The following is a 25,370-nucleotide window of genomic DNA, read 5'->3' as shown; positions in this document are numbered from 1 at the left end:
GTGCTGAATCTAGATGACCCCAGCTAGATGCCTATCCAACCTCCTCTTGAAGACCCCCAGGGTAGGGGAGAGCACCACCTCCCTTGGGAGCCCGTTCCAGACCTTGGCCACTCTAACCGTGAAGAAGTTTTTCTTAATGTTCAATCTAAATCTGCTCTCTGCTAGCTTGTGGCCATTATTTCTTGTAACCCCTGGGGGCGCCTTGGTGAATAAATCCTCACCAATTCCCTTCTGTGCGCACTATTGCCATGGCATTGTGATATCATTCTCTCATATTTCTTGGTCTTCCTTGGAATGATGATGGTAAAATGACAGTTTTTCCTACTTGCATACCGGAGGTTTCAGCAGTTTCCATTAAGAAGTCCATCAGACCACTGTATTGCACTACTCTAAGTTTTCCTTGTTGTTGCGTAAGGTAATTTAAACTGTTTGCCTCAACTTGTACATGTGAATCTACAATCTACCACTGAGTCAATTTTCCTCCATGTAAAATTGGATTAAATTCATTTTGGTGAACTGTTGTTTGAGCAACTTTGAATTGTAACATGGACATGTTTTTCTGTGCTGAAGTCTCATATCCAGGAAGATATACGCAAAGCTAGATGTCAACCTGGTTCACCATATGGATAAAACAGAACAAATGTCATGGGATCTAAGTTAGCATTCAAAGTACTTATATTTTCAAAGCCTTGGGATCTCAAATAAATTCTTATTTGCTTATGGAAAGGTGGTTCCCCATCATCATTCCAGAAAATTGTGGCAATTTCATCATGTGAGAACGGGGTGAAGGGAGCCGCCAGACTGGGGGGTTGAGGAGGTGGCACCGCTGGCGGAGGCTCCCACTTTAACTCAGCTGGCCTTGCCACTAATTCATGGCGAAGCCCAATTGATTTTTTTCAAGTGTGTGGAAAAGGAGGTGGAGGGAGCCACTGAACTGGAGGTTTTGAGGAGGCAGCAGTGCCAGTAGAGGGGCTCCCACTTCTCTTCAGCTGGCTATTAAATTGCAGCATGAGGCAGAGGGTGCCACCGCACCGGAGGCTGGAGGAGGAGGTGGTGCTGGCAGAGGGGCTCCCGCCTTTCCTCAGCTGGCCCTGCTACTTGTAAAGTGCTCATGACAATTTATTGATTTCCAAGGTGTGGAGGTGGGGGGGAGGGAGCTGCTGCATGGGAGGCTGCAGGAGGAGGTGGTGCCAGTGGAGGGGCTTCTGCCTTTCCTCAGTTGGTCCCGCTGCTTGTAAAGTGCTCATGCCAAGTTATTTTTTTGCCATGTGTGGAGGTGGGGTGGAGGGAGCCGCCACAGCAGAGGCTGCAGGAGGTGGTGGCGCCAATGGAGGGGCTCCTGTTTTAAGTCTGCTGGCCCTGCCCCTGACTGCCTAGCCAATTGGCGCATGTGCAGTGGGCAAAAGCATTACGGACAGACACGCAGACAGACAGACTAAGCCTTTTATTATATTAGATTTTGGAGCATTCTTTTTTGAGCAAATTCTATACACATAATTACACATGGAAAAACAAAATAGTCAGAACAACGGAGTGGGGAGGAAGATATTAATGTTCAGAGAATTAAAATCAGCTATGGTGTATATGATTAATCTAGTGCAGAATGTTTGCCCAATTTCAGCTCCACTTAAAGACACTATTTTCCAGATTTCAGTACTTGTCCTGTTGGGTTGTAAAAAGGTAATCAAATTATTGTGTGAATAAAATATAGTACTCGTAGCTAGTAAATACACTTCTGTACTATGAGAGCTTATTGTTTTAGCATGGAGACAGTAGAAGGAAAACTGAAGTTATCCATCCTACTTTCAAAGTACTCAAGCACAGTAACTCTATCTCTCCTTTTTTTACTTCTGGGTTTGCTTTTCATATTGATATTGGGCTTATTCTAAGTCTGAGTTGTCCAACCATTTTCAACCTGAGACGTAACAATATTATTTCAAATTAATAAGAGACCAAGACTAGAATGAATGGATAGTTTTATCCCTGTTAGTCATTCATTGGTCCTCAGTCCTAGTTTCTTCAGAAACTCTGAATGAAGAGCCTGCAGTTGACTTCTATTTTTAATACCAAACTTTTACTTCAAAACTGTTTGGTCATTTTTTCAGAAAGCTAACTGGGCATGGAAAGGTAACTGGTGGCTTAGTACTTCAAGTCCTACTTTAAATGTCTCCATCTCCCCAAGAAATGCACTCCTTTCTATGTTTTAAACTCAACATTATCATCTTGGACCCTGTTAATTCCAAGAGTCCCAGTCTCCAAAGGAAATGTTTCTTTCTACAGCAACTGCCTCACCTCTCTAACTAACTCTCAGGAAATTACTCTCTCTCTCCCTGTGTCATTTTGAGTGTCCCTGGGAAAAGGTATCCAACATCTGACTCTGAAGCACATATACTGCTTGTGTAAGTTAGTATTACAAGGCATTATGTCAAGACAAAGACAGGTGTCAAGACTAATACAATACCTCGGGACCCAAAATGGTGGCAATGATTACAATATTTTTAATTAGTAATCAAATGCATTTTTTCTGCTTAACATAATTTCCCCCTAAACCACATTAGGGTTGTCATTTTTCTGATGAAATAACAAAAGAAATGTTTAAGCTAAATTTTCTTTAAAAGTATCCATGCTTTTCTTTACTGTGGCACATACTAAAACCACTTAATAGCTTGATGTTTACCTCTCCCTTAAGTTTGTTACAAAACTATTGAAGAAAACTGTGAAAATACTGACCTTTTACAAAGTAATTATTCTAGGAGGAAGGATTCTGCATATTTATTCTTACCTTTGCAGATCTTTATACCGAATAAAATCCTCAAGTTCAATCATTGAAATCTTGTTGTCATCTAAGTGAAGTTCCAGTAGAGAGGATGGTAACTCTAATGAGAGAAATATCAATGCAGTTTTATACATCTTCAGTTAAAATGTTTATATTAAGTTGCCAATAACTTCCTCTTTTTAATTTTGTGGTGGACTAAGAAGGTGTTGGAAGGGGCTGATTTGTTGTCTAGATCAAGTAGGTATACAGTAGATGTAATTGTACAATCTGTACTTTCATTAATAGTTTAAATTGATAGATTTGGGTTTTTTAAGAATTATATTTCAGAATGTTATCTCCAAAATTTTTAAGACAATAATAAACTTTGGCTAATGCTTTTTGTTCAGAAAACTAGTTTTTAAAAGAAATTGCTATGTTTGTTCAAACCTTAGAGTAAGCAAATGTACAGACAAATTAATGAGAAGGTCTTTGTCTCCTAGAGAGTGGAAACTCCAGGGAGAGAGCCTTGGCAGGACATAACAAGCACAGCTGCGGGTTGCCCGGGGCAACCAGGAAGTCAGCTGACCGGAGGGGGCAGGGCCTGGCCTTCATAAAGCCCAGGGCTGAAGCCAGGCTGGCAGTTCCCTGTCAGCAGCCAGAGAGGCAGGAGCTCTCTCAGCCATGACACAAGAAGCAGTGAGAACTGCAAGTACTGCTTGAGCAGAGTTACAGAAGGCAGCTTGGGAGGCTTGAGCAGTGGTGTTAAGTTATAGCCAGACGGCTTCAATTTGTGTTACAGCCTAGGGGCTTGTGGTTTTGCTTTGGCGTTATTATTTATTAAACCAGTGGTTTGGGCGAGGCTATTAGGGGTTGGAGGAGGCCTCATAGGGACCCCCAGGGGTGTGGGGCCCTAGCGCCAGTGAGGGCGCAGTATTCTCAGGGGGAACCCCCAGCGGTGTGGGAACCCCGGCGCCAGGGAGGGTGCAGCATACTCATAAAGGGACCCACAGTGGCGTGGGGACCCCGGCGCCAGTGAGGGCGCAGTATTATTAGGGAGCCCAGCGTGGGCACAGCAAGCCCCAGCGAGGGGGCAGTATTATTAGGAAGCCCAGCGTGGGCACAGCAAGCTCCAGAGAAAGGGAACTACTGAGCAGCCCAGTGCGGGCGCAGTGAGCCTCTGAAGAAGGGCTTAGCACTGCAGTAAACCCCAGAGAAGGGTGAAGTGCTGCGGTGAACCCCGGCAAGAGGGGGTAGTGGTGCGGTGATTCCTGAGAGAAGGGGGTAGCAGCGCGGTGGGCCCGAGAGTCAGGGGGCATAGCCGAGAAGTCCCCAGAGTGGGCGCAGAGAGTCCCAGACGGGGCAGTATTTTAGAAGCCCGAGTGTGGGCGCAGAGAGAGGCCCAGAAAGGGGGCGTTATCGAGAAGCCCCAGTGCGGGCATAGCAGGCCCCAGGTGGGGGCGACATTACAGGGAAGGCCCCAGAGAGGGGCGACATTACAGGGAGGCCCCGAGTGGGCTCGGAGAGCCCAAGAGGGGGCAGCACAACAGAGGAGGCCCCAGAGAGACGGGCAAGTGTACGTATAGAAAGACAGACCGACGTCTATCCCATCTGCGAGGCTTGGGGCGTGGTATCAGGGGTGGTTGGAGCCACGCATAGCCCATAAGGCTAGGGTGTCTGGGAAGCACCCATCATACAGGGAGACCCCCGGTGGGTCTGGGAAAACACGGGGACAGAGGTCCCAACTAACCATGCCCAAGGAGACGTGAGGCAGCCTCCCAACTTAACTTAAGATCAAAGACATGGCGGGCGAGAATAGAGGATGCCCTTTGGCCTCAAGGAGATCACGGCCCTCCTGGAGGACCCTGCCGTGACAGTCTTCTAAATGTTTCAATTATAGTACTGATTACTTCCATTTCTGGTGTCTTTCTCTTTAATTATTCTCATTTAATTTGTATTCATACAGCCAAACTCTACTGCATATAGTTGTCTCCATGTATAGATTCAAAGAAATCGTCGTATGTACTGTTAATAAAGATGATGGACACTTGATTGTGCCATTGTTTGGACATTTCATGTTTGGGAGTAACTGAGAGAGAGTCCCTTGTTTTGTCAGCAGAGAATCATGCTTGGTATGGAGTGAATGCTTTTCTCTGCACAAAGAGCAAGACTGCACCACTCATAAGAATAAACCTGAGTCCAGCTGAATATAGGAAGAGCATGAACAATGGTGTTGGAGGTGTTTCTTTATTTTGTGCACATGAACATTTCTTAAGTGCCCCTAGAATGTTATAAGCAATAACGAATCAGCCAATAACTTACCCTTCCTTCAGTCTGAAGATGTTGGAATCTTAGGCATTTCATTTGTGCTGGGAGAAAAGCTGTTTTCTAGCACAAATAGAATGTACAGCCATTCATGGCCTCTTTCATGGAGGAGAACTTTAAGAGGGAGGAAGGGAGAACACTGGCCTCCCTGTCAGGTGGCCCTGTGGAGACCCTGCTGCCACCGGGCCCGTGCAGTGGGTTGGGAGACGTTCCTTTGTGGCTTCATGGGTCAACACATGGTGAAATGCCCCATCCTGCCAATCACCTGTTGAACTGGAGCTGTGCACAGTGCAGGGGGGATTTTCCCACAGCTGGACTTATCCCACCCCAGAAACCGAGAGACTAAACATTTTCAGAAGTTGGAGAGAGAAATTCAGCTCTCTTTATAAAGATGTTGAAACACATTTATTAGTGGTATGGGGAAGATGAATCGGTAAACCTAAGTAGATCTTAAAACTTCTGAAGTTTTTTTATAACTTTACCATTTTTAAATAATATACTTTTATTTACTACTGGTTGGTACTTGGAAAAGATGTAAATGAAATGTAATTATGTATAATTCCTTAAATGTTGGCGCACAGAATAATTTTTCTGTTGTCAAACCTGTGGCAGTCATCATCTCATGTATGACAATTACATAATTATGGTGGTTAAATATGTTCTGGCAGTATAACTTTTTGGATTCTGAGTGAAGTGGGTTGCTCGGTATGCAATTTTGCATGCCAGTATCCAGAATGTTTACCCAGGGTAAAGCAAAGAAATTGCCATTACTTCATTTTTGTTGGCTCTGACCATTGTGATTAACTCAGAAGACAGAGAGGTCTTTTCTATCATACTTTGTCAGAAAGAAGGAAGGAAAGCAGATAGAGCTTTGAATTTAAATGTGTTGAACGTATATTAAATTTCAGCTGAATTGGTCCAGGTTGCTATACCATGAATCCAAACCATGTGTATCTAGTTCTTCTTGTGGCCTAGGTAAACATTATTCAGGCTTTGTTTGCTGTTTCTTCAGACATGAATTGATATGGGAGTACGAGAAAGGCGCGCACGCACTTCATACACTCCTTTTTTAAGGCAACTTGCCACATCTTCTCTTCCTTAAAGTATTTCATTGTATTGTTAGTATCTGAATTACAGAATTAAGTAGTAAGATAATGTATCTGTAGCTTAAGCTTGTGTAAAATGTATTTTAAAATTTGTACCTGCAAAAGTTGCACTTGATTAAAAGAAGCTTTAGTTTTTTATTTCAAGACAAGGTTAGGGAATATCTGTTCATAATTAGGGTACATTTACTTCTGGTTCCTAACATAGTACTGTTTACAGTACAACAGAACCCAGGTAATTTGTAGACTTAAGTTCCTTAACCATGGAGAAGATGAAGTTTTCTAAAACCATTGGGGCATAGCTGTAGCAAACATCTTCATAGGACCACTGCAACTTTAACTTCAGGGTACTGCCTCTCAGTCAGCGGTATATGACTACCACAATAATTCAGTTGAGTGGAAAAGCAGCACCTTTAACAGTAAAAGCTGCATCAAAAAGATGCATAACTCATCCTTTACTTGGCAACCCACTATGAATAAAGTGAGTTGTAAACCTTCTAGATATGAATGGATCCAACAGTACTTAATATTTTTAGGGGGGCACCAATAGAGATTTTTGGGGCCGATACAGATAGCCAATTTTTAAGGAGGCATATTGGCTGATACTGGTCTGATTTCTGATATGCAGCCCAGGCCCAGCAGCTTGACAAGCAGTGTCCTGCTGGTAAGTCCGTTGTGGTGGAAGGGGAAAGGGAGGGAGAAGGGAAGCGGCATGGGCAGATGGAGGTCCCTGCACTGAGGTGGGGAGTGGGGCAGGGGCTGGGGCAGGCACTGCCCAGCTGGGGTGGGGCATGGGATGGAGTTGTGGCTCATTCAGCGGACACAGGGAGGGGGGACAGCTCCCACCTCTGTGTCCACCCTGGGAGGGCATGGGGGTGTGTGCCTGGCCCACTGCAGCCTGGCCTAGCCCATGCTGGGAAGAGCCTGGCGCAGACCCAGCACCAGCCCGCAGTGGCAGCCTGCCCTGCTCTGCCTTGCACAGATCCAGGGGGCACACCCCCATGCCCTCCTAGAGGGTGTGCAGTGGCAGGAGCCGCCCTCCCCATGCCCCCCGGGGGTGCAGCTCTATCCTGTGCGCCACCCCAGCTGGACAGTGCCTGTCTCAGCCCCACTTCCCCCCTGATTGAGGGGGCCTTGATCTGTGCCTCCAACACCTCTTCTCTCACCCCTCCTCTTCCCTCACTCCTCCCCTTCCACCACAACAGACTTACCAGGTGGGTGCAGCTCTCCAAGCTGCTTGGCTGTGCTCCTCACCGCCGACGTGCTGTGCTGTGGCTGTGAACATGCACGGGACATTTATCAGCTATGTTATTGGCCACATCAGGCAAAAAAAGCTGATTTCTGATGCAGTCAATTTTCTTTATATTGGTGCTGATCCAATATCAGACCGATGTGTTGGTGTACCTCTAAATATTTTACTTCAGATCTTTGCTTACAGATTATGTGTCCTCACAGGATCCCCCTGCCCTCTTTTCATTCCCCAGCAACAATTAGTAAGCTGCACCATATTTGGGAAACTACAGGTTCCCAAATATGCTTGGTATACATGCATGGTATATGCACTGTACTTAGCCTCACTGCAGATACATGGCCCCTTGTACACATACAAATCTAGGCATGCATCACAAAAATTTCAGCTAGGCAAAAAACTTTTGACTAGTGGGTGTTAGGCTCTGGTAGAGGAGGAGGGTCTTGTCATGTTTTAGCTGAATAGCCTACTTAGCTAATAAACTAGTGGCTAAAGAGAAGGAGATATTTGGGGCCATGAGAAAGAGCAGAAGCTAGAGGATGTGTGGCCCAGTGAGACAGTGCTATTCTGGAAGGTGGGGGCCCCTGGGTTTTAGCTGGAACCTTTGCTCCCAATGGAGCAGAAGCTTTCCTACCACACTCCATTCATTTTATCTATGGAATACTAATGGAAGGCACACTGGATCAGTTTCAAGTGGGAGGGTTGGATAGCAGACTGGATAATGCCTAATTAGTAGTTTGGTGGTCAGGGTATAGTGTTAGGAAGACAGAAATGTGGATTCAAATGCTCTCAAGCGTGGAGGGGGCCTAAAATCAAGGTCTCCTGCTTCCTGGGTAGGTGCACTAACTACTGAACTATTAGGCTGAAACATGGTAGAGCCCTCCTCTTCCTCCATTGTCTAACACCTGGTAGCTTCATGGTTTTTTTCTGGCCTCAAGTTTGGGATTCATGCTCATACACTTCTGTGTGTGTAAAAAGCCACATACCCGCTAAGCCAGAGTGCAGCCTAGTGCATATGCACACAGTTTGTAATCCTATTCCACACAGCTACAGTGCAAGTGTCAAAAATCGCAGGTACGTTGCTGGGTAACTGCCAGTTGGGCACATAAATTGAAATAAGATTCTGCCCTTTGTATCTGCTAAAGAAATGAGCATATTATACTTTGTGTTGTGGAAGAATATGATATCCAAGATGTGATTATTTTTATTTTTTTTGTCTCCAAATTACTGTATCTTAAAAAGTTAATGTAGTTTTTTCAAAGTTCTTCAGGTCCTCCTTATTGGGCAAAGCAATAAACTCTGGTGTATATCGCACTGGAGTTCATTGCTCCCAGGTGCCATGTTTACACATGCAGTTGGGACTGCAGCATTTTGAGCTGAGTTGGAGCAGCCCCAGGGATTCCTGGGATTCAACCTGCCACCCTGGGGATGCTCTGACCTTGCTCAGTGTGCTGTGGAGGGGCTGGCTGGGCCACAAGGGTGCTCCCATGCAGGACTAGCTGGCAGGCAGCCCCTGCAGTGAAGCACCATCATGCCTCAGCCAGCCACATCAGCATCTACATGTGCAGCACTGCAGAGTAAAAAAACAAACAAAACCAAAACTCTGTAGCCAGATAGTACTTGTATTTACAGGTACTACCCTGCTGTGGAGTTCATTAGTTTACTTCTGCCTAAAAGTCCTGCATGTGTAGACACCAAGACATTTACTGAGCAGCTAATTAAGCAACTCTGCAATAAACACCTAGTGTAGATGCATCACTTGTGTATCAACTCTAGCTAAAAAGAGATGCAACTTAATGCTGACTGCCCAGAGGAGCAGAGCTACAGCAGAAGGTAAGTGTGAAGAGAAGGCATATGGGAGTGGGGGCAGGCAGCAGGGGTCAAGCACAGGCATGAGGGAGAAGACAAGTACAGACCTGGGTGGGCAGGTGGCAGTGGGGCACATGGTGGAGGCACAGGCACAGGTGCAGGAGGCCAGGCAGTGAAAGCAAAAGGCAGAGGGCCTCCGACCTCCCGCTGCTGCTTTCCTCACCATGGTGGGGGGGGGATGAATTTAAGACAATCTTCATAGTTGTTAGGGGCTGGAAGGATTTGATACATGGGAAATTATAACGAAGTCTAATTTTCTATTGTGGCAGGGAATGAGGGATAGAACCCTGAAACCTAGCCCTGAAAGCGAGCCCACACACCAGAGTGCTATGGGAACTAACAGGCTGGAGGGAGGAGGTGGCCAAGAGGCCAGCTGTGATGAGGAGGGATATACTTGGGAAGAGTAATTAGTAGCCCCACTCTGGCTGACAAGACAGACACACAAACCCAAAGAAGGGAGGGAAAAAGGCTCAGGAGACCAGAAAGAATGACTATTAGGAAGCAAGTGTACCTGCTGGGGATCTAGAACAGCTAGGATTGTAGCAGGAAGAGACTTGAGTTACCCTGAAGCCGGTAGATGGGGGAAGAATTAAAGCTTTAAAGAGAAGGAGGCTAAAACCTGAGTACAAGAGACAGAACATCATAGTTACCCTAGTGCAGGGGAATGTATTTGCCTTTGTGAGAGCCAAGATGGCCTGACTTTGTTTAGTTAACCCAGAGGACCCCCCCGGGGACTTTTCTAGTCCCCGGGCGGACTAGAAAAGGAGTGAAGCGGAGGTCCCCACAAGTGCCAGAAGAGACTCAGATACAGAGAGAAAGCAACAGAACATGGGGCTCTGTAAGGGGCTCTAGCAAGCTCAGTGAGCAGTGAAGGCAGAGTGAGCCCTGAGAAGTGCAGGGCGGCGCACCAGAGTCCTGCAGACAGGGGCAAAAAGGTGAGAGACCGTGGAGTAGAGAGGCCTAAGATCTCCGGACTGGGTGACCAGAGAATTGAAATTGAGAGACTGCAGAGTACATTAACATCATTGTGAGCTGTAAGCAGCCTCCATTCTTAAATAACACCTAATAGGAATTATATCATGTGGTAGGCATTAGAAAGGAGGTGAACTTTGGGCAAGATGAGCTCCAGAGTGGGAAGAGAGCACAGAGCGGTACCCTTCCTGTGACATCCATATATAGAATTTAAATATTGGGGGGGTGTCTTAAATTTGAAGTCATCTTGGATTTGGGTAAATACAATTGGGTAAATACCATATATTAAATTTGCCTATATGTAAACTACCTCATCAAAACAATGAGTTACTTTGATATTTACTGTATATTGAGTGCCAAAGCAGTTTTAGTTCTGTTGTACAGCACTTTGGAGCTACAAAGCTGGTACAGATTGTAAGACAAAAAATGAAAGTTGGAAAACTGACATATGTCACCTGAAGTGTGTAAAGGAGTCAGGAATGCTGTGTTTGTTGTGGCCTTTCATAATTCTCTGGTGATCTCAGATCTGCTTACTTCTTAAGGGTTTAGGAAAGGCTTCCTGAGGACATTTGATAGAGTTGCGATTTGTTTGTAGGTTTTGCCAGGTTGGTTCTCTGAGCTGGAGTGCATGACTTCTTACTGTCAGTTCTTCAGCTTCTATTAATTTTTTTTTTGGTTCTTGATGTAAAGGAAGCTGGTATGCATCATTTGGGTAGGATTGGACAGTGAGAGTACTGATTCTTTCTGGATACCAAGAGAGGGGAGAGTATGGTGAAACAAGGTGATAAGAGGGAATGTGGGAGCAGGAGCTAAGAGGGACACAAGAATGTTTCTGAGGGAGTGGCGAAAAAGGAACAAAATCTCAGGAAATGAACAAAATCTTGGGAATGAAAAAATGATCCTGAATATAACATGAGTCTTGCTATACAAATTTGCAGAAAATTATAGACATTATTTAAATGGTTGGTATTATTGATATGTTACATTCATACACCTGAAAGATTGAGTAAGTAATTTGAGGTCCTTACTAGATAATACACCCCATACCTTTAGGAACTGAGGTTAATTTAGCTTCTGCAATTCTTATATGATAGATAGTCACTCCTTCAAAAGCTCCTGGCTCTATTCCGGCATTGTCCAGAGGATTTGCACTCATTTCTGTAAAAGAAATTATATTATAATTGCTACATATTTTATACCTGGAGTCCCCTGTGATTCAGTGATAGAATCCTTGTCTACCACACAGGAGACCTGGGTTAGATTCCCAGACACTTATACAATTACAGCCATGGAGGCACCAAACATCTGGACTCAGTCTGGTATTTGGATTCTGTCTGGGTGACCTAAAGGGAGGATGGAAGGTCTGGGCAGCCTCCACTCCTCCAAAAATTCCTGCCCAAGCATATGCATTGAAGGCTAGGTAGACCTCATGTGTACACCATGATCCAGGAGGCTTGATGGTTGCCACTGAACATTTTATAGCATTTCTAGTTGTCTGTTTATATAGCATTTATTAATTTATAACTTCTTTCCTCTGTAATCTTTAAATGACCTAACCAGTCATAATAAAAAAAAATTAGCATAAACTACACGATTAAAGAAAAATACCTTCAGACTTTAACTCAGGGGAAATAGTTCTGGTATTGCAAAATGTCTGCTTATTGCTCATTAAATGTCAAGTCCACATTCAACTGAATTCTAAACTGCAAATGTGGCTGGAGATCCATGGAATAATCTGACTGGGCATGTCTACACATGAATATGAATGCGATGCAATAAACTCTGGCGTAGTTTGTCATATGGAGTTTATTCCTCCTGGTTGTAGCGTTTACAAATGCACCAGGGACCGCAGCCTGTTGAGCTAGGGTGGTGCAGCCCCAGCTGGCAGGGGGTCAGCCAGCCAGCCCAGGACTGCTCTGACTCAGCTCAACATGCTGCAGAGGGGCCGACTGGGGCATGATGGTGTTTCAGTGTGGGGCTAGCCAGCAGGCAGTCCCCACACTGAAACACCCTCATGCTCCAACCAACCCCATCATTGTCTAAACGTGTGTTGCATCAGAGTAAATAACTGCCTAAGGATAGTACTTGTATGTGTCAGTACTAACCTATGGCAGACTTAATTAGTTTAATTCGGCCTAATAGCTCTGTATATGTAGACTGGTCATACTTTACTGCAGAGCTAATTAAGCAAGTGTGTCATGTAGATGCATCCAGTGTGATCATGGATTCCAAGTGGAATTTTTAGATGATTTATGTTTTCAGGAACTGTCATAGATTGGCTAATGTAGCTGTTGGTTCTGTCTACTTGTCTTTTTGGAGGGGCATGTGATGGATGTTTAACAGTTATCTGAGTAAGGACTGTGTGTTTTTTGCCTTGAAGAATTACAAAAACCTTCCCTACCTAACAACTACAAATTGGTAGATGGGGACTTAAATCAGGTAAGGGACATACTAGTCCCTTAATTGGTGATTTTATGTCAGATGTTCCACAGAAAGGATACCTCTGAACTATGTAGGGAAGATGTTATCAAAAGCTACATATGGAAAGCAAAATCTGACAGTAATTAAATTTTATTTAATGTTTTTTGCACCTACTTACATTTACTTATTTAATAAATCAGAGCTTCGTTAGTTTTCCATTGCTTCATGGAATGAAATCTCTGCGGATGTCCTTGTGACACCACAATGAAATATGTGATCTCATACATTTACTAATAACCAGGGATCCTGGCTTTCTCTGTTTAAAATCCCACATTCTCTGATAAAAACCCAAAATTCTCTGATTTAAACACCCCCCCCCCAACAAAATCCATGTTTTTCTGCAATTAAAATGGGACACCACTATATCTATATCTGTATCAGTTGAACGGTTGAACACAATGTTTTATTGATATATTTACAATTTAAAAGCAATTTGGAAGCCTACCGGTGCCTCAATCATTATAATAAAATAAATTCACATATATTTTGGCATTTGATTTTGGTTTTTTAATTATGGAAAATCAGAGTTCCCTGTGCCCCCTTCACTCACCAGGATGTGGGTTCAGCTATAACTCTCAGCCTCGCTGCTTTGTGGCATTGAGCAACCTTGATCTCTTGGTGCCCTGCCCCACTCATGCCATTGCCCCTCACTTCTAATCCATAGTCCCTCATCCCCTCAGTCCTGCTGGTGTCCCTCGCTCCCAACCCACATGCCCCTGTTCTGCAAACTGCTTATTAAATATCAAGTCTGGTACTCTGCCAGCCTGTAAGTGGAAACCTGCTATTTCCCATGATTTTCTTCTTTAAAGGAGAAAATCTACATTTGGCTACATTTTTCTGTGGCAAATGGAAAACCTAGATTTCTATGGATCATCCTCTGCCACAAACCTTATCAGATCTTGGGGGATTTGTGGGGTGTCTCAGATTTTTTTTGTGCTTGTTTCACTGATACAGCTTATTGGAAAGCCAGTGTTATGTGGTATCCATTCATGTTGATTTTATCGTTGTATACATTGTTATCTGTATAGTCTTTATGATTTCGGTCCCAGTGTAATCAAAGGGACTGAGGAATACATAATTAAGGAAAAGAGAGTAGGTGTGACTGCTAAATGTATCTTACTATTTTGATACTAGGGCATGGACAAATGCCACTCCCAGTCACAAAAAGAAAGGACCACTGGTGGGCTGAGCACACAAGTTATTGTCTTCTTGTAATGGGAAAAACAACTGCACAATAGCATAGGCATCTGAGAGAAATGACCCATCAGTCAAAGAACTAGGAGGTGGCCCAGGGAGAGAAATTTCTGAGGATTTCTGAGATGCAGGAGGAATTTGGAAAGTGGAGGTGGGGGATTGGGAAGGAGGCTGTCTTGGAGATAGAGAGGGTCTCTGGTTTGTCTCAGGCTTGGAAGAGTCTTTTTGTTTTGTCTTCAAATTTACGGTCAGGTTTTGGGGGTTTTTTTGTATAATTCTTTGCTCCTATATAATAAATCCTTTTGATGTTTGTCCCCTTAATGATCGTCTCTCTGGGCAAGTGATATTCCAGGCTATCCATTCTGTGGAAAGGGGAAACCCAACATTTCTTTCACAGCTCAAATCTACCTGGAGATGCCTGAAATTCCCCTGCTTCAGCTAGAACAGTGGTCACCAACTGGTCGATTGGGAAGCCCCTGACAGTCGATTGGCTAGCCGCACCCCCTGACTGAGATCTACTGTCAGAGACTCCATGATCAGGAATGGTGGGACGTACGTGGGGAGCGGCCAGGATGTAGTCCAGGAGTGGTGGGACACATGTGGCTGCACTGAGCCGGGGCTGGGTGATTGGGACAATCCCCCTCTGCATCCCCTGCTACCGGGGCTGGGGGCGCAAAGTTCAGTGTGCAGCAGCAGCCGCCTTGCCCACACACAGATAGGGGGCACATGGCACATGCCTCCTGGGTGCATAAAGCGGCGGGAGCCCGCCCCCCGCCCCCGGCGCCAGGACAAGCTGCGTGGGCTCTGAACCTTTCCTGGCCAGGGCCCCACTCGCCCCTGCCCCAATCCCTCCCTCACCATGGGGGACTCAATCTCCACCCCCCCCCCCCCCTCCCATAGACTGACCTGCTGGGGGGGAGGGGTGCACTGTAGATCCTGGATTGCCCTTTATTTAAAGAAATGATCTTCGCCTTAAAAAGGTTGGAGACCACTGAGCGAGAAGGTTCAGTATAATGGCAGTGGAGCTGAGGCTTGTGGGGATAAGGAGTTACGTGAGGGGAAACCTTGGCTGTTCCTTGGAACAAGCAGTGGGACAGTGGGGAGAGTTGGGGCTTTGGGGGTGTCCTGTGGACAAGAGTGACACATTCATAGAAAGTAAAAATTTTAAATGTTGTCATATGAAGAACAAACTACTTGAGCTTGCAGCTGAACCCAAGCTTTTTGCTTCACAAAGCCATTAATATTTTAGATCTAGAGACATTTCTTTCTGAACCCAGACCTTTATATTTGGGCAAATAGCAAATCTGTCTGGGCTAAGATATTGGTTAGGGACTTTCTGTTTTATGTTGATCCTCTAGTTTCACTTTTAATATGTTTTGTTCTTTGGTTAATTCTTCTGTTTTAGAAGTTATTCTGCCCTTGTACTGCAAGATGCCCTGGACCTTTGTTGGGAAGGGTAGGATGTCATTTGAAATAAACAAATAAATATATAACACCTTCATTTTGGAGTTCTGTAGTGGGATTAGTTGTGCTTTCTAGGTTATGGTTACTTGTACGTTTACCATAAGGCTTAATGCAATGCTAAAATACTATAGTGACGTGTAGCTAGCTAAGCTTGTAAGACAGACTTACCCAAAACATGTAAAGACTTCATTCCTTTAAATGCTTCCTTGTGTATTTTTTTAACCTTGTTGGCATGAATTCTTAGCTCTGCTAAAGATTTTGGCAGGTTGTCTGGGATCTCAGTTAGCTGATTATGGGATAGATACAGTCGCCGCAGTTTTTTTGTTGATTGAAAGGCTTTGGGGTGGATCTTGGATATTTTGTTGTTGTTCAAAGCAAGTGCCTAAGAAGAATTTGAAAAGTAACATTAAAAAAACCCCAAAAATTTATTTTGTAGTTTTATGATCATGCATTTTTAATTTAGGATACTGGTTATTATCTTTAGTAATTACATATTTATTTGGAAAATATGAACTTACTTCTAATAACTGAATGAATTACTATGTTAGAAAATGAATTTTGCTACTTGCTATAAAATTACTTTTTGTATAAAAAAAATCCATGTATTTTCTATATTTTACTTAATCATAAAAACATAGGTCTGAATGAATGAACATGGTATTGGGACCACAAAATGTTCTTGATGGTGACGGGGAAACTAGTATTGTAATTCTCTTGATTGTTAATGCAAGCTATTTATACTTTTTTTCATTATACTGCTTTTTTTTAGTGCTTACTTTCGTAAGTAACATGGCATGTTCAATGTTACATTGTATGCTTTACTTTTTTTAATAAAGCAAACAATGTCTTAGTCACATTTTTGAAGATGTGAGCCAGTTTAATTACAGTTGAGCACTACAAATAATGTGGAAAGAGTTAGATTAATTTTCCAGTTAGTGCCCAAGTGCATTTTGAGCTGGCAAACTGGCTCCATTTAGGTTTTCCAGTTGAGGGTAGGAAGGGAAGAACATTTTTCCATATATATATATTTTTTTTTTTCAATATATGAATATAATCAATATATCAATATCATACAATTAAATTTATGAAACTGAACTGGTATCTTTTAATTAAGTTGAATTGCAAATTAACATGTTAAGATGCAGTAAGTATACTTTATGGATGCTGAGAAATGTGGGTGATAGTTCTGTGAAAAATCAATAAAAGCAGGAACAGGGTAGCATTCTTAAGAATTTTAGGGTTAAATCGTGAAGTACTGCAAGTCCTCAGCTTATGTTTAAATCAATCCTTGTTAAAGTTAGTGATTTTTCCAGTATGTAGAATAAAACTTGGAAATTATCATAAGGAAAATACTTCTTTCCCGCTGTATTAATTTAAAGGACTTTTTAAAGCTTCTAATCACTTATATCTCAATAGTGATATTAGAGAGTAGGTTAATATAATTGTAAGGTGTTGACTAACATTATTTTTGAATGATTTCTAAGAGTAATGACTTTGGAAACATTTGAAAATGGTAATGTTTCAGCTGGGGAACATGCTTAGAACCCCTCTAAGCCCCTTAATGCTACAAGAAGTGGAAGATATTTATCAATAGAGCAGAGAGGTCAGTAGTGGTGTGGTGAGGGTCTGTGGATGGAAGGGGTTCCCTGCAGCCCATATTCCATCTCTGCAGTCCCCATCTCTTGAACTTCTCCTCCCCCCCCTCCCCCCCCTTGCTGAAATCGGGAGGTAGAGTGGTTTGGGTGTGGTGGCAAAGGTATACAGGGATAAGTAAGGGTCTGGAGGAGTAGTTGTGGGGAATGGGGATGTGGACTCCCACCCCCTGAGCCACTAGGCCCCTGAGCACTGGATTCACAGGATTCAGTCTGCCAGACTGTCAACACGACTCTTCCTCCCACTGCCTCCCTCCATGGAAGAACATTGTGGGATTCTGGAGGACCTATGGGTTCCCTAGTTCTGTACATACATAACAAGAAGTGAAAACACTTCAAAGTATTACCTCATTTCAAGAGGTATTTTATTGGAGTGCTTCAGCTGCTGTGTAACGTTACAAATAGCATGTACGTTTTACAGCTGGCCCTTTGAAGTGTTTAAAATGCATTTTAAATGTTTCTGTCATTCCTTTGGTTTGCAACCTTACAGCTTACTTAATGGAAATATGTTGGGCATAAGAACAAAACATTTCATTTATTTACCATCATCTTCAGCCAAATAGGCGTGAATTTTTTCTGTTGATTTAAACACAGCAGCCTTCCTCTGACTAGTCTTTTACACTTAAGGTGTGCATAGACTTCACCATTACAGTGGTTCAGACACCTTTAAAGCACTTCAAAGGCTGAGCCATACAAATCTACCTGCACTTTGAGACACTAAAAGCTGCTGAAAGGTTTGAAAAAAGAGCCTGTTTGTATGAGGTACTATTTTGATGCATTTCACTGGTCCTTATTCATGTCCACTGTAGGAAGTGTGGTGGAGGACTCCTCGGCCCTTCATCATTACACAGTGCTCTATGCTCCCACCCCACACACCTACACAGGGGAAGGGAGGGAGAGCAGAGCACACTGTGAGCACTCTCCCTGCCAGAGCCTGGTAGAGCCCTGCACCCCCACTTCCCCTCCCCACTGCAGCTGATGCCAGATCTGGACCTGGAGCAAGGTAAGCCACCATGCCCCCATGGCTGCTGCTGACCTACCTTTTCGCACATAAGTGCCATGTTGCCAGTAATACCCAGGTCCCTGCCATAACCCCTAGGCCCCTGCACTGCCACAATCACACCCCTGCATCCCAGGCCTTCATTACCAAAGCTGGGGACAATGTTCTGGCTCTCTAGCCCCCAGTTCTCTGCATACCTCCCCGGTTCAGGGATTGGAGTGCGGGTTCCAGTATCCTAGTTCTGACAGGGGAATGGTACTTAAGGAGAGCACAGGTGAGCAGCAGGAGAGCTCTGATATTGTCTCTGCTCCCTGCACCTTGCTGGAAGAGAGGGGAGGGAGGAATTAAGAGCAGTGTTTTTGTAGTGCTCCAGTGAGGGTGCACCAGGAGCTGTACGCATGTCCAGAAGCTAATAACACTACTTTTTCTAATGTTTCCAACCCTGTCATACTTAGGAGCATTTCATACATTACAACATCTGTCTCTGCCCTTGGTTTCTCTGTGCTCTTCCAGAAATCCTTGCTTTATTAGCTGAGGACATGCCATGAAACAAAATATGATTAGTAAATCATAGGCTAGCTGAGATTATTTTTTGCATTGGATCATACTTGAATAGTCTAGACAGTGAAATGTATACATTTGTACCTTTCCATTGCCTCAAAGCCTGTTCACAAATAGTTATTAATATTATTGTCTGCTCATAGTACTTGTGAAAAATAAGACTTGATCTTTTCCCACCAAAATAAAGAGATGAAGTAATTCATAGGAAAACCTAAATGCCATTGGGTTGCATTACATGGCTTTATTTTTTTTTTAAAATAGTGTCCTGACAAATTGCTTCAAGGAAGCAGACTTTGTTCAGTTAGACCTTGCCAAATAATCATAAATTAACTGCTCTGAAAATTTGAAACCACCGTTATTGTGAGTTTTCATCAGTATACATTTCAGTATCAACTGTCACTGGCTTTTCATTTCTTTCTGTTCTCTATAACTTGTGTTTATAAGAAGTTAGAAATTACATATAAAGAAAACAGAATAATGAATGAGTTTCTCCTTAATTTTACTGTTAAAGATCAGGTTAATTATCTATTTTTCTCTGTGGATACAAAAAGTGGCATTTTATACACAAAGGCAATTACAGACCTTCATTTTCTGCTGGGAGAAATTGCCATTCTCTTGGTAGAAACCACAAGTGTACAGACACCAGCTTTTTTCCCAGAGCAGAACTGGCCCTTCTTGGAGAAAAGTAGCCCAGCTATTAACTAAAAATGGCCCAGGTAGAAATAATTTCCAGGAGAGTTTCTCCTAGGAGATTGAACATTTCCATACTTTGTCATGGCTTAATTTGTCATGGGAACTAGCAGCAGTGAAGCTATGGGGAAAGACTCCTTTCCTTTCCAGAGACCAAGGTTACCATGGTTTGGAGAGGAAGGGGGGTGGGAGGGTCCTCAGAGTTCCTGAACTAAGGAAGCAGCAGGGGCTTTGCCCTGTCTCTTCCTCTACTCAGCTTCTAGGCACCAGGAGTCAAGTGCAGAGAGTAGTGCCCCCTGCCTCCTTCTCACTCCCTACTGTAAGAAGGCAGCAAGGAGCTTTGCTTTAACAGTTCTAGTCCCCCCAGGAACAGGAGAACTGGAGCAACTCATGTTTTCCCCAGACCAGGATCACCCTGGTCTTGGAAAGGTGCAAAGAGCATGGAAGATGGAGCTGTTGTAGACTGAACATCTGCGCTTTTTCTCCTGAAATTATTTCTACCAATGGGAACTTACCACCAACACAACTGAATTTTTATACACAACCTAAATGTTCTGAACTGAGACTGTAGAACATCTGTTTTCTTTACTGTAGATGAATCTGTAACAGCTAAAAGGTTCATGAATAGATTCCTTAAAAAAATAATTTAGATCTGCCAAACTTTAATTTGTTGTTCAGTAACCAAGTGCAACTGGAAAGATTATAACTGTGTAAAAGACAGGATGTTTTCCATTACAAATGAACCAGAGTCCTTTTAAAAAAAAAATGACTATATTGGTTATTTAACTTTGATTTGAGGATTTGGCACTTTTACAAACGATTTGTTATCCATTTTATTCAAAGACACTATATTGCACATAATGGTTCCTCTTAAAGCAGGGTTGGGCAAAATACGGGGCGTGGGCCAGATCCAGCCTGTCAAGGGATTTTGGCCGGAGTTGGGTTCCCTGGGCCAAGCGCAGGAGGCAGCCCGAGCTGTGGTGTGTGCAGCTGGTCCCACTGCCTCTGGGTTGGTGCGGCAGCCAGGCTCTTTGCCCAGTTGCTGCTGTCACTCTGCTCCACACCCACCACTGCTATCTTATTTGCCTGGCCAAGCGTGTCTTGCCTGTGGGAGTCCCGAACACTCTCCATGGAGACCCTGACTGCTCCACCTGGCACATCCAGTGGTGGGTGCAGTGTGGATGGGTTGGGGCTAGATAGGACCGATTGCTTCCTTCCCCTTGCCAAGCCAGGCTGGGTCAACACCCCATCACCCTGCAACAGCTCACCCAGACTTCTTAAGTGGCCCTCAAGTCCAAATAATTGCCCACCTGTGTCTGAGAATTTTGATCTTTGCTTTTGTTTAGTATTTTTTAATTTCTTTACAGTAGCTACAACTTACTGTTCAGTGAGATTTTACATACTTAATACAGATACTATAGAAGAGCAGGATTATCTTCCACAGCCAACTCTCTGATTATAGTACATCTTGGTAATATTGTTTTTTTTATTCTAAACTCTTTCTTTAATTGCCTGTCTTGTCTACATACTAAAGTAAAAGACTGTTAAGGAAATCCACATGCACTAGAACAGGGGCGGGCAATTATTTTGGGCAGAGGGCCGCTTCCTGAGTTTTGGCAAGCCATTGAGGGCCGCGTGAGAGGCAGTCAGGGGCAGATAAATATTAATTTTCTAAATTTTTAGGGGCCCCGCGGGCTAGATAGAATGGTCTGAAGAGCCACATCCGGCCCCCGGGCCGCATTTTGCCCACCCCTGCACTAGAAGATCTGTAAGACGCTAGGAAAATACTTGTAATTTTCAGTGGTGTTATAATAATTGCTTTGTATTCCAGATGCTACTCAGAACCTATGTTATAGCTTCTTGTGCAGAATCTGCTATATCTGGGTAGCATGCCCCAGTGTGTCATAGTTACCTGCCTACCGGCTGCTCCTCCTAGGTGACTGTACCCACAAAGTTCCATCCTAGTGAAGTTTGGACAAAAATATTCTGTGGGGATGGGACTACAGTAATAATATGTTAAGGAACTATTTCCCTCCCTTTCCTCACCCCACAGCAGATGTGTATCATACTGCCGTTCCAGTCATTCAAGTCACTCCTCCTTTGCTTGCATTACTGGAAGGGATTATTCAGTTGTCTTGTAACACTGATATGTTTAATTTTAACTCAGTACTTCTTTATTATAATTCTATCATTTCAAAGTTAACATTGATATTCAAAATTGAAAACATGGATAGCATTTTCAATTGAATTCAATGTTGGCATAATTCTGTTTCTGTATAATGTCCATGGGATTTTACCATTTATTTCAGTGGGAAGATGATTAGGCTAATGTGTGTGTTTTGGGAAAGTACCTAGAAAAGTCACATTTTATTATAATGTGAGATTTAGTTTATGGCTGCTAATCACAGATTTTTTTGGGGGGTGGGGGGGGAACAGGGAGGATGTTAGGAAACTTCCTTTATGGTCATTTAAAGTTCAGAGAAGTTTCTTTTGAAGTGCTTAAAAGCTTAAGTGCGTTGTCAGTCTTCCCTAGCGAAGAAGTATGTAACACAGTATCTGGATGCTGTGTATGTAACACAGTATCTGGGTACTGTAAGGAGCAACATAGCCCTCCCAGCTCAAGGTGAAGTACAGCAAGTTACATTTAGGTTTATTATTTTCAGTTACCTACATAGACCTGAATCAAAAGCAAAAAGCTTACATAAAGTGAGGTGAGTCCTTTGAGATCATTCTCTTTGACTTCTTTAATTTTGTTGTTTTGTAGGTCTATCATACGAGTATCAGGTGGAATATTGCTCGGTATTGAGGTCAGACCTGTTTAGTATGAGAAAATCAAAAACATATCATACATATTATATATCTGAGAACAACCTTACATGCCAAACAGAAAAATACATTTAGAACGTAAGTGTAGCATTTTTGGACCATAGGACTCCAGTGGTAAGGATAAGAAGAAATTACAGCAGCCCTAAGATAGTTCTGTGAATGTAATACTTGTTTATGGAGTGGGTAATTAAATGAGGGAGAGATGTTTGTATGGATAGTCTGAGCATGGGCCATCCCTCCTGGAATTCCGTGTGGGGAAGATTCCCAGCCTACACAGTATCTGAGATGCAAGTGCTAATGCTAATGTTCTGTCACATATTGTGTCATAATTAAATAATTATTTTAGATATAAAATCTGTGTTTATGGTCCTTTTCAATTAAATAAATCAGTTTTACAACCTGTAACAGGGTATCCAATAACCACAACAACACTTAACTTGTAACAGATTGCAAAAACAATTCATTACCCTAATGAGAAAATATATTTAAAATAGGATTCTACTTTCACTTTTCAGTTACTTATTGAAATGCTACTATTTTGTAACATTTTATGGACTGGTTGGAAATTTGTAGGTTTGAGAGTTGTGAGTTATGCTTACTAGTGAAAGGTATTCCAATTCAGTTGTTTATAGTTGTTAAACATTTTATTTAATGTAGTTAAGACCTCAAAATAAAAGGATGGCACCTTCTATTTAATCTTTAAGTAATGTACATGCCATCTGATTCTTTGCAGAATTCCTATAGGTATTAAGAATTCTTGTGAGTGATAGATTTTATTGGACCAACTGATAGACATAGGCAAGGTTTTGGGTATCATTTTGTCCTTTCTCAGACCTCTGGGAGAGAAGCAGACACAGTGGAGCTAAATAGCAGATATTAGTGTTGTTGATGGTTACTTTTGGTTATTATTGTTACTAATTGTGTTAATACATTTTTAGGAAGAAATTGCTTTCTTCTATTTATTTTGAATATGAGAAGCTCTAGATATTACCTTTTTAGTTTTTGTATTACTCTTTGTATCCGAAACAATTTTAGCTTTTTATTCATTGTAATTTAAAGTTTATTAAAGTGATGAATTTAACGCAACCAATATTATAGTAAAATTATATAAAAGTAAATCATTAGAATAAGTTGCCTATTAAATGGATATCCCTGTTAAACAAAGAAAGTATCATTCATATTTGTTCTTGTTAAGCATGGTTACATTTCTTTACATAGACAGCAAGACCTTCAAGGTACACAGGCAAATGTATCTTAAACCTTTGCATAGTATATTTGGTAGAGAGATGTTTTTTATTTCTTGAGACCTTAAGATAATGAAATCTTTTATACTAAAGATGTTTCAAATATTAGTTAATCCTTTTTTTAAAAAATCAACAGTAAATTCCTGAATTTAGTAGAGTCTCTGAATTTCGGTGTTGTGTATTACACTAAAAATAAATTATTTTGGCTTTAATACTTGTGCAAATGTTGTTCTAATCTTGAACTTTATAACATTTTATAAAAACTGTGCATCAGCTGGGTCACATTTTGTGAATAGGATGTTGCAGTAATCGAAAGGGGAGATGAGTGCCTGGAACTGTTTTAGCTGAATGGATTTGATAGGAAATACTGACCTTATAACTGTTAGAATCAGTAGGATTTTTATGTATGTTGAATGTTAGGTTCTAGACAGTTATTGATCAAAGATGACAAGGGAAAAAGTCTAGGAGGTATTAGAAGATAGTATTTCAAATGAGAGTTGTATATAGCACTTTCAATGAGCTTAGCAAGTGAAAAAGTCAGAAGAGATGGGACAGTAGTTGGAGAGGCAAATGGGAACAAGAAAAGATGTTTTAATTAGCACACATCTGATGTGTTTTATAGCACACATCTGAGCAGGCTCAATTCATTGGGCCTTCTGGAACTTGCTAATTGGTGTGCTCCAGCAGCCTCTGTGTCGCATGTATTCAGCATCCTTGCCCTTCAAAATGGCAGTGGAGGAGTTTTAACTAAAGCTTGTGGAACTCCACTGCCATTTTGAAGTGCAGGACACTGAATCTATATGATGCTGTGAGCGCTTAAATCAGAATGGGTCTCAGAGCCACCCTAGTTAAAGCACCCCTCCCTTCACCCCACAGCACATGTAAAGATGCCCTCAGAGACTAAACCATGTTTGTTCTGTGGAAAGAGAAATCCAGAGAAGAGCGAGAGGCTAAGGAAAAAGGAGAATTCGGAGCAAGTGAAATCATGGGAGAGAATGATAGATGGTTGCAGGACAAATGGAGGAGTTAGAAGGTGAGAGAAATTGTGAAACTTTGCCTTCATGACAAGGAAGAAGAGGAGAATTACAAGAGTGGAAGAAGTAAGGGGAAGCAAACATGTATGGGTTTAGAAAAGATGCATTGAATTTTATCAGTTTTTTTTTTCTCCTGTATAATGAGAGAATTGGAAGCAGTTGTTAGTGTAGGGCTGGAAGAGTTAAACAAAGTCGCTTGTGTTTGAGCACATGGAATAGAATTAGGTTGGAGATGTAGAGTTTTTAAATCATTCAGATGGCAGAAATGAAGGAGAAAAAACAGATTTATAGTGGAAAACATCAGTCTTGTAAGGTTCTAGCTAGAGAGGCTATGGGGCACAAGGAGGAGCAGAAAAGTTATATACTGAAGAGGAGCCAGTCTTGGGGTTGGCGAGTCAGGCTTTACTATGGGAGAGGGAGGAAGGGCAAAGTATAGAGAGCATTTCTCTGGTAACTCAAGTATAAGGCAACTGAATATAAGATGACCTGCCAATCCTTAGATTCTATATATGGAAAATGTATACATTTGTTAACAATTTCCAGGTATGGAATCTAATTATTGCAAGTTTGTCTTAAGTTTGTCCCCTGCAGGGAAAATAAATCTAGTGTATCAGGTAGCCCCCTGACTCTCTGCTCGCCTGCAACTTCTTTTCCCAGCAGCCTCTTCCCCCCCTTCCTTACTGTCAGACCCTACTCATCCTGAACAGATGCAAGTGAGTGGCAAATTTGAAAACACCTTAAAATAACCATTGTATGGTTATTTGCCTATAGGTAAATTATTAAAGGTACCCATAGACTTAGTTCATCCAGAATTGATGCAGTTTACCTATTTTGAATCTGCAGCAGGTTTTAGCACAGGTGCTCCATAAGCACACTTTTAAGCAGCACTTTTTTACCTACTTATATATAGTACAAACTATGCATGATATTAGTCTAAAGCCAGAAAGCTCATGA

General features: G+C 42.5%; 2 protein-coding genes across 12 annotated transcripts in view; one reads left to right on the top strand and one right to left on the bottom strand.

Moving 5' to 3' along the window:
* Positions 1 to 25,370, top strand: part of CENPP (centromere protein P) — a 320,121-nt gene that overhangs the window by 144,390 nt on the left and 150,361 nt on the right. The gene's annotated exons all lie outside the window — the stretch shown is intronic.
* Positions 1 to 25,370, bottom strand: part of ASPN (asporin) — a 62,623-nt gene that overhangs the window by 12,029 nt on the left and 25,224 nt on the right. For 2 of the 3 annotated variants that reach the window (XM_006025881.3, XM_006025880.3), the window contains exons 3-6: positions 22,014 to 22,126; positions 15,578 to 15,791; positions 11,318 to 11,428; positions 2,783 to 2,876 (exon numbers count right to left, since the gene is read on the bottom strand). In XM_006025881.3, coding sequence (XP_006025943.1) covers positions 2,783 to 2,876; positions 11,318 to 11,428; positions 15,578 to 15,791; positions 22,014 to 22,126 — 532 coding nt within the window. Of the gene's footprint in view, positions 1 to 1,297; positions 1,663 to 2,782; positions 2,877 to 11,317; positions 11,429 to 15,577; positions 15,792 to 22,013; positions 22,127 to 25,370 lie in introns of those variants that run through there. The other variant, XM_025206724.1, reaches the window with a different exon arrangement.

Source organism: Alligator sinensis, unplaced genomic scaffold (genome assembly GCF_000455745.1).
Source record: "Alligator sinensis unplaced genomic scaffold, ASM45574v1 scaffold78_1, whole genome shotgun sequence".
In the NCBI taxonomy this organism is placed as follows: Eukaryota; Metazoa; Chordata; order Crocodylia; family Alligatoridae; genus Alligator; species Alligator sinensis.
The sequence above is the reverse complement of the archived record's forward strand: the minus strand, read 5'-3'. Positions and strand labels throughout refer to the sequence as shown.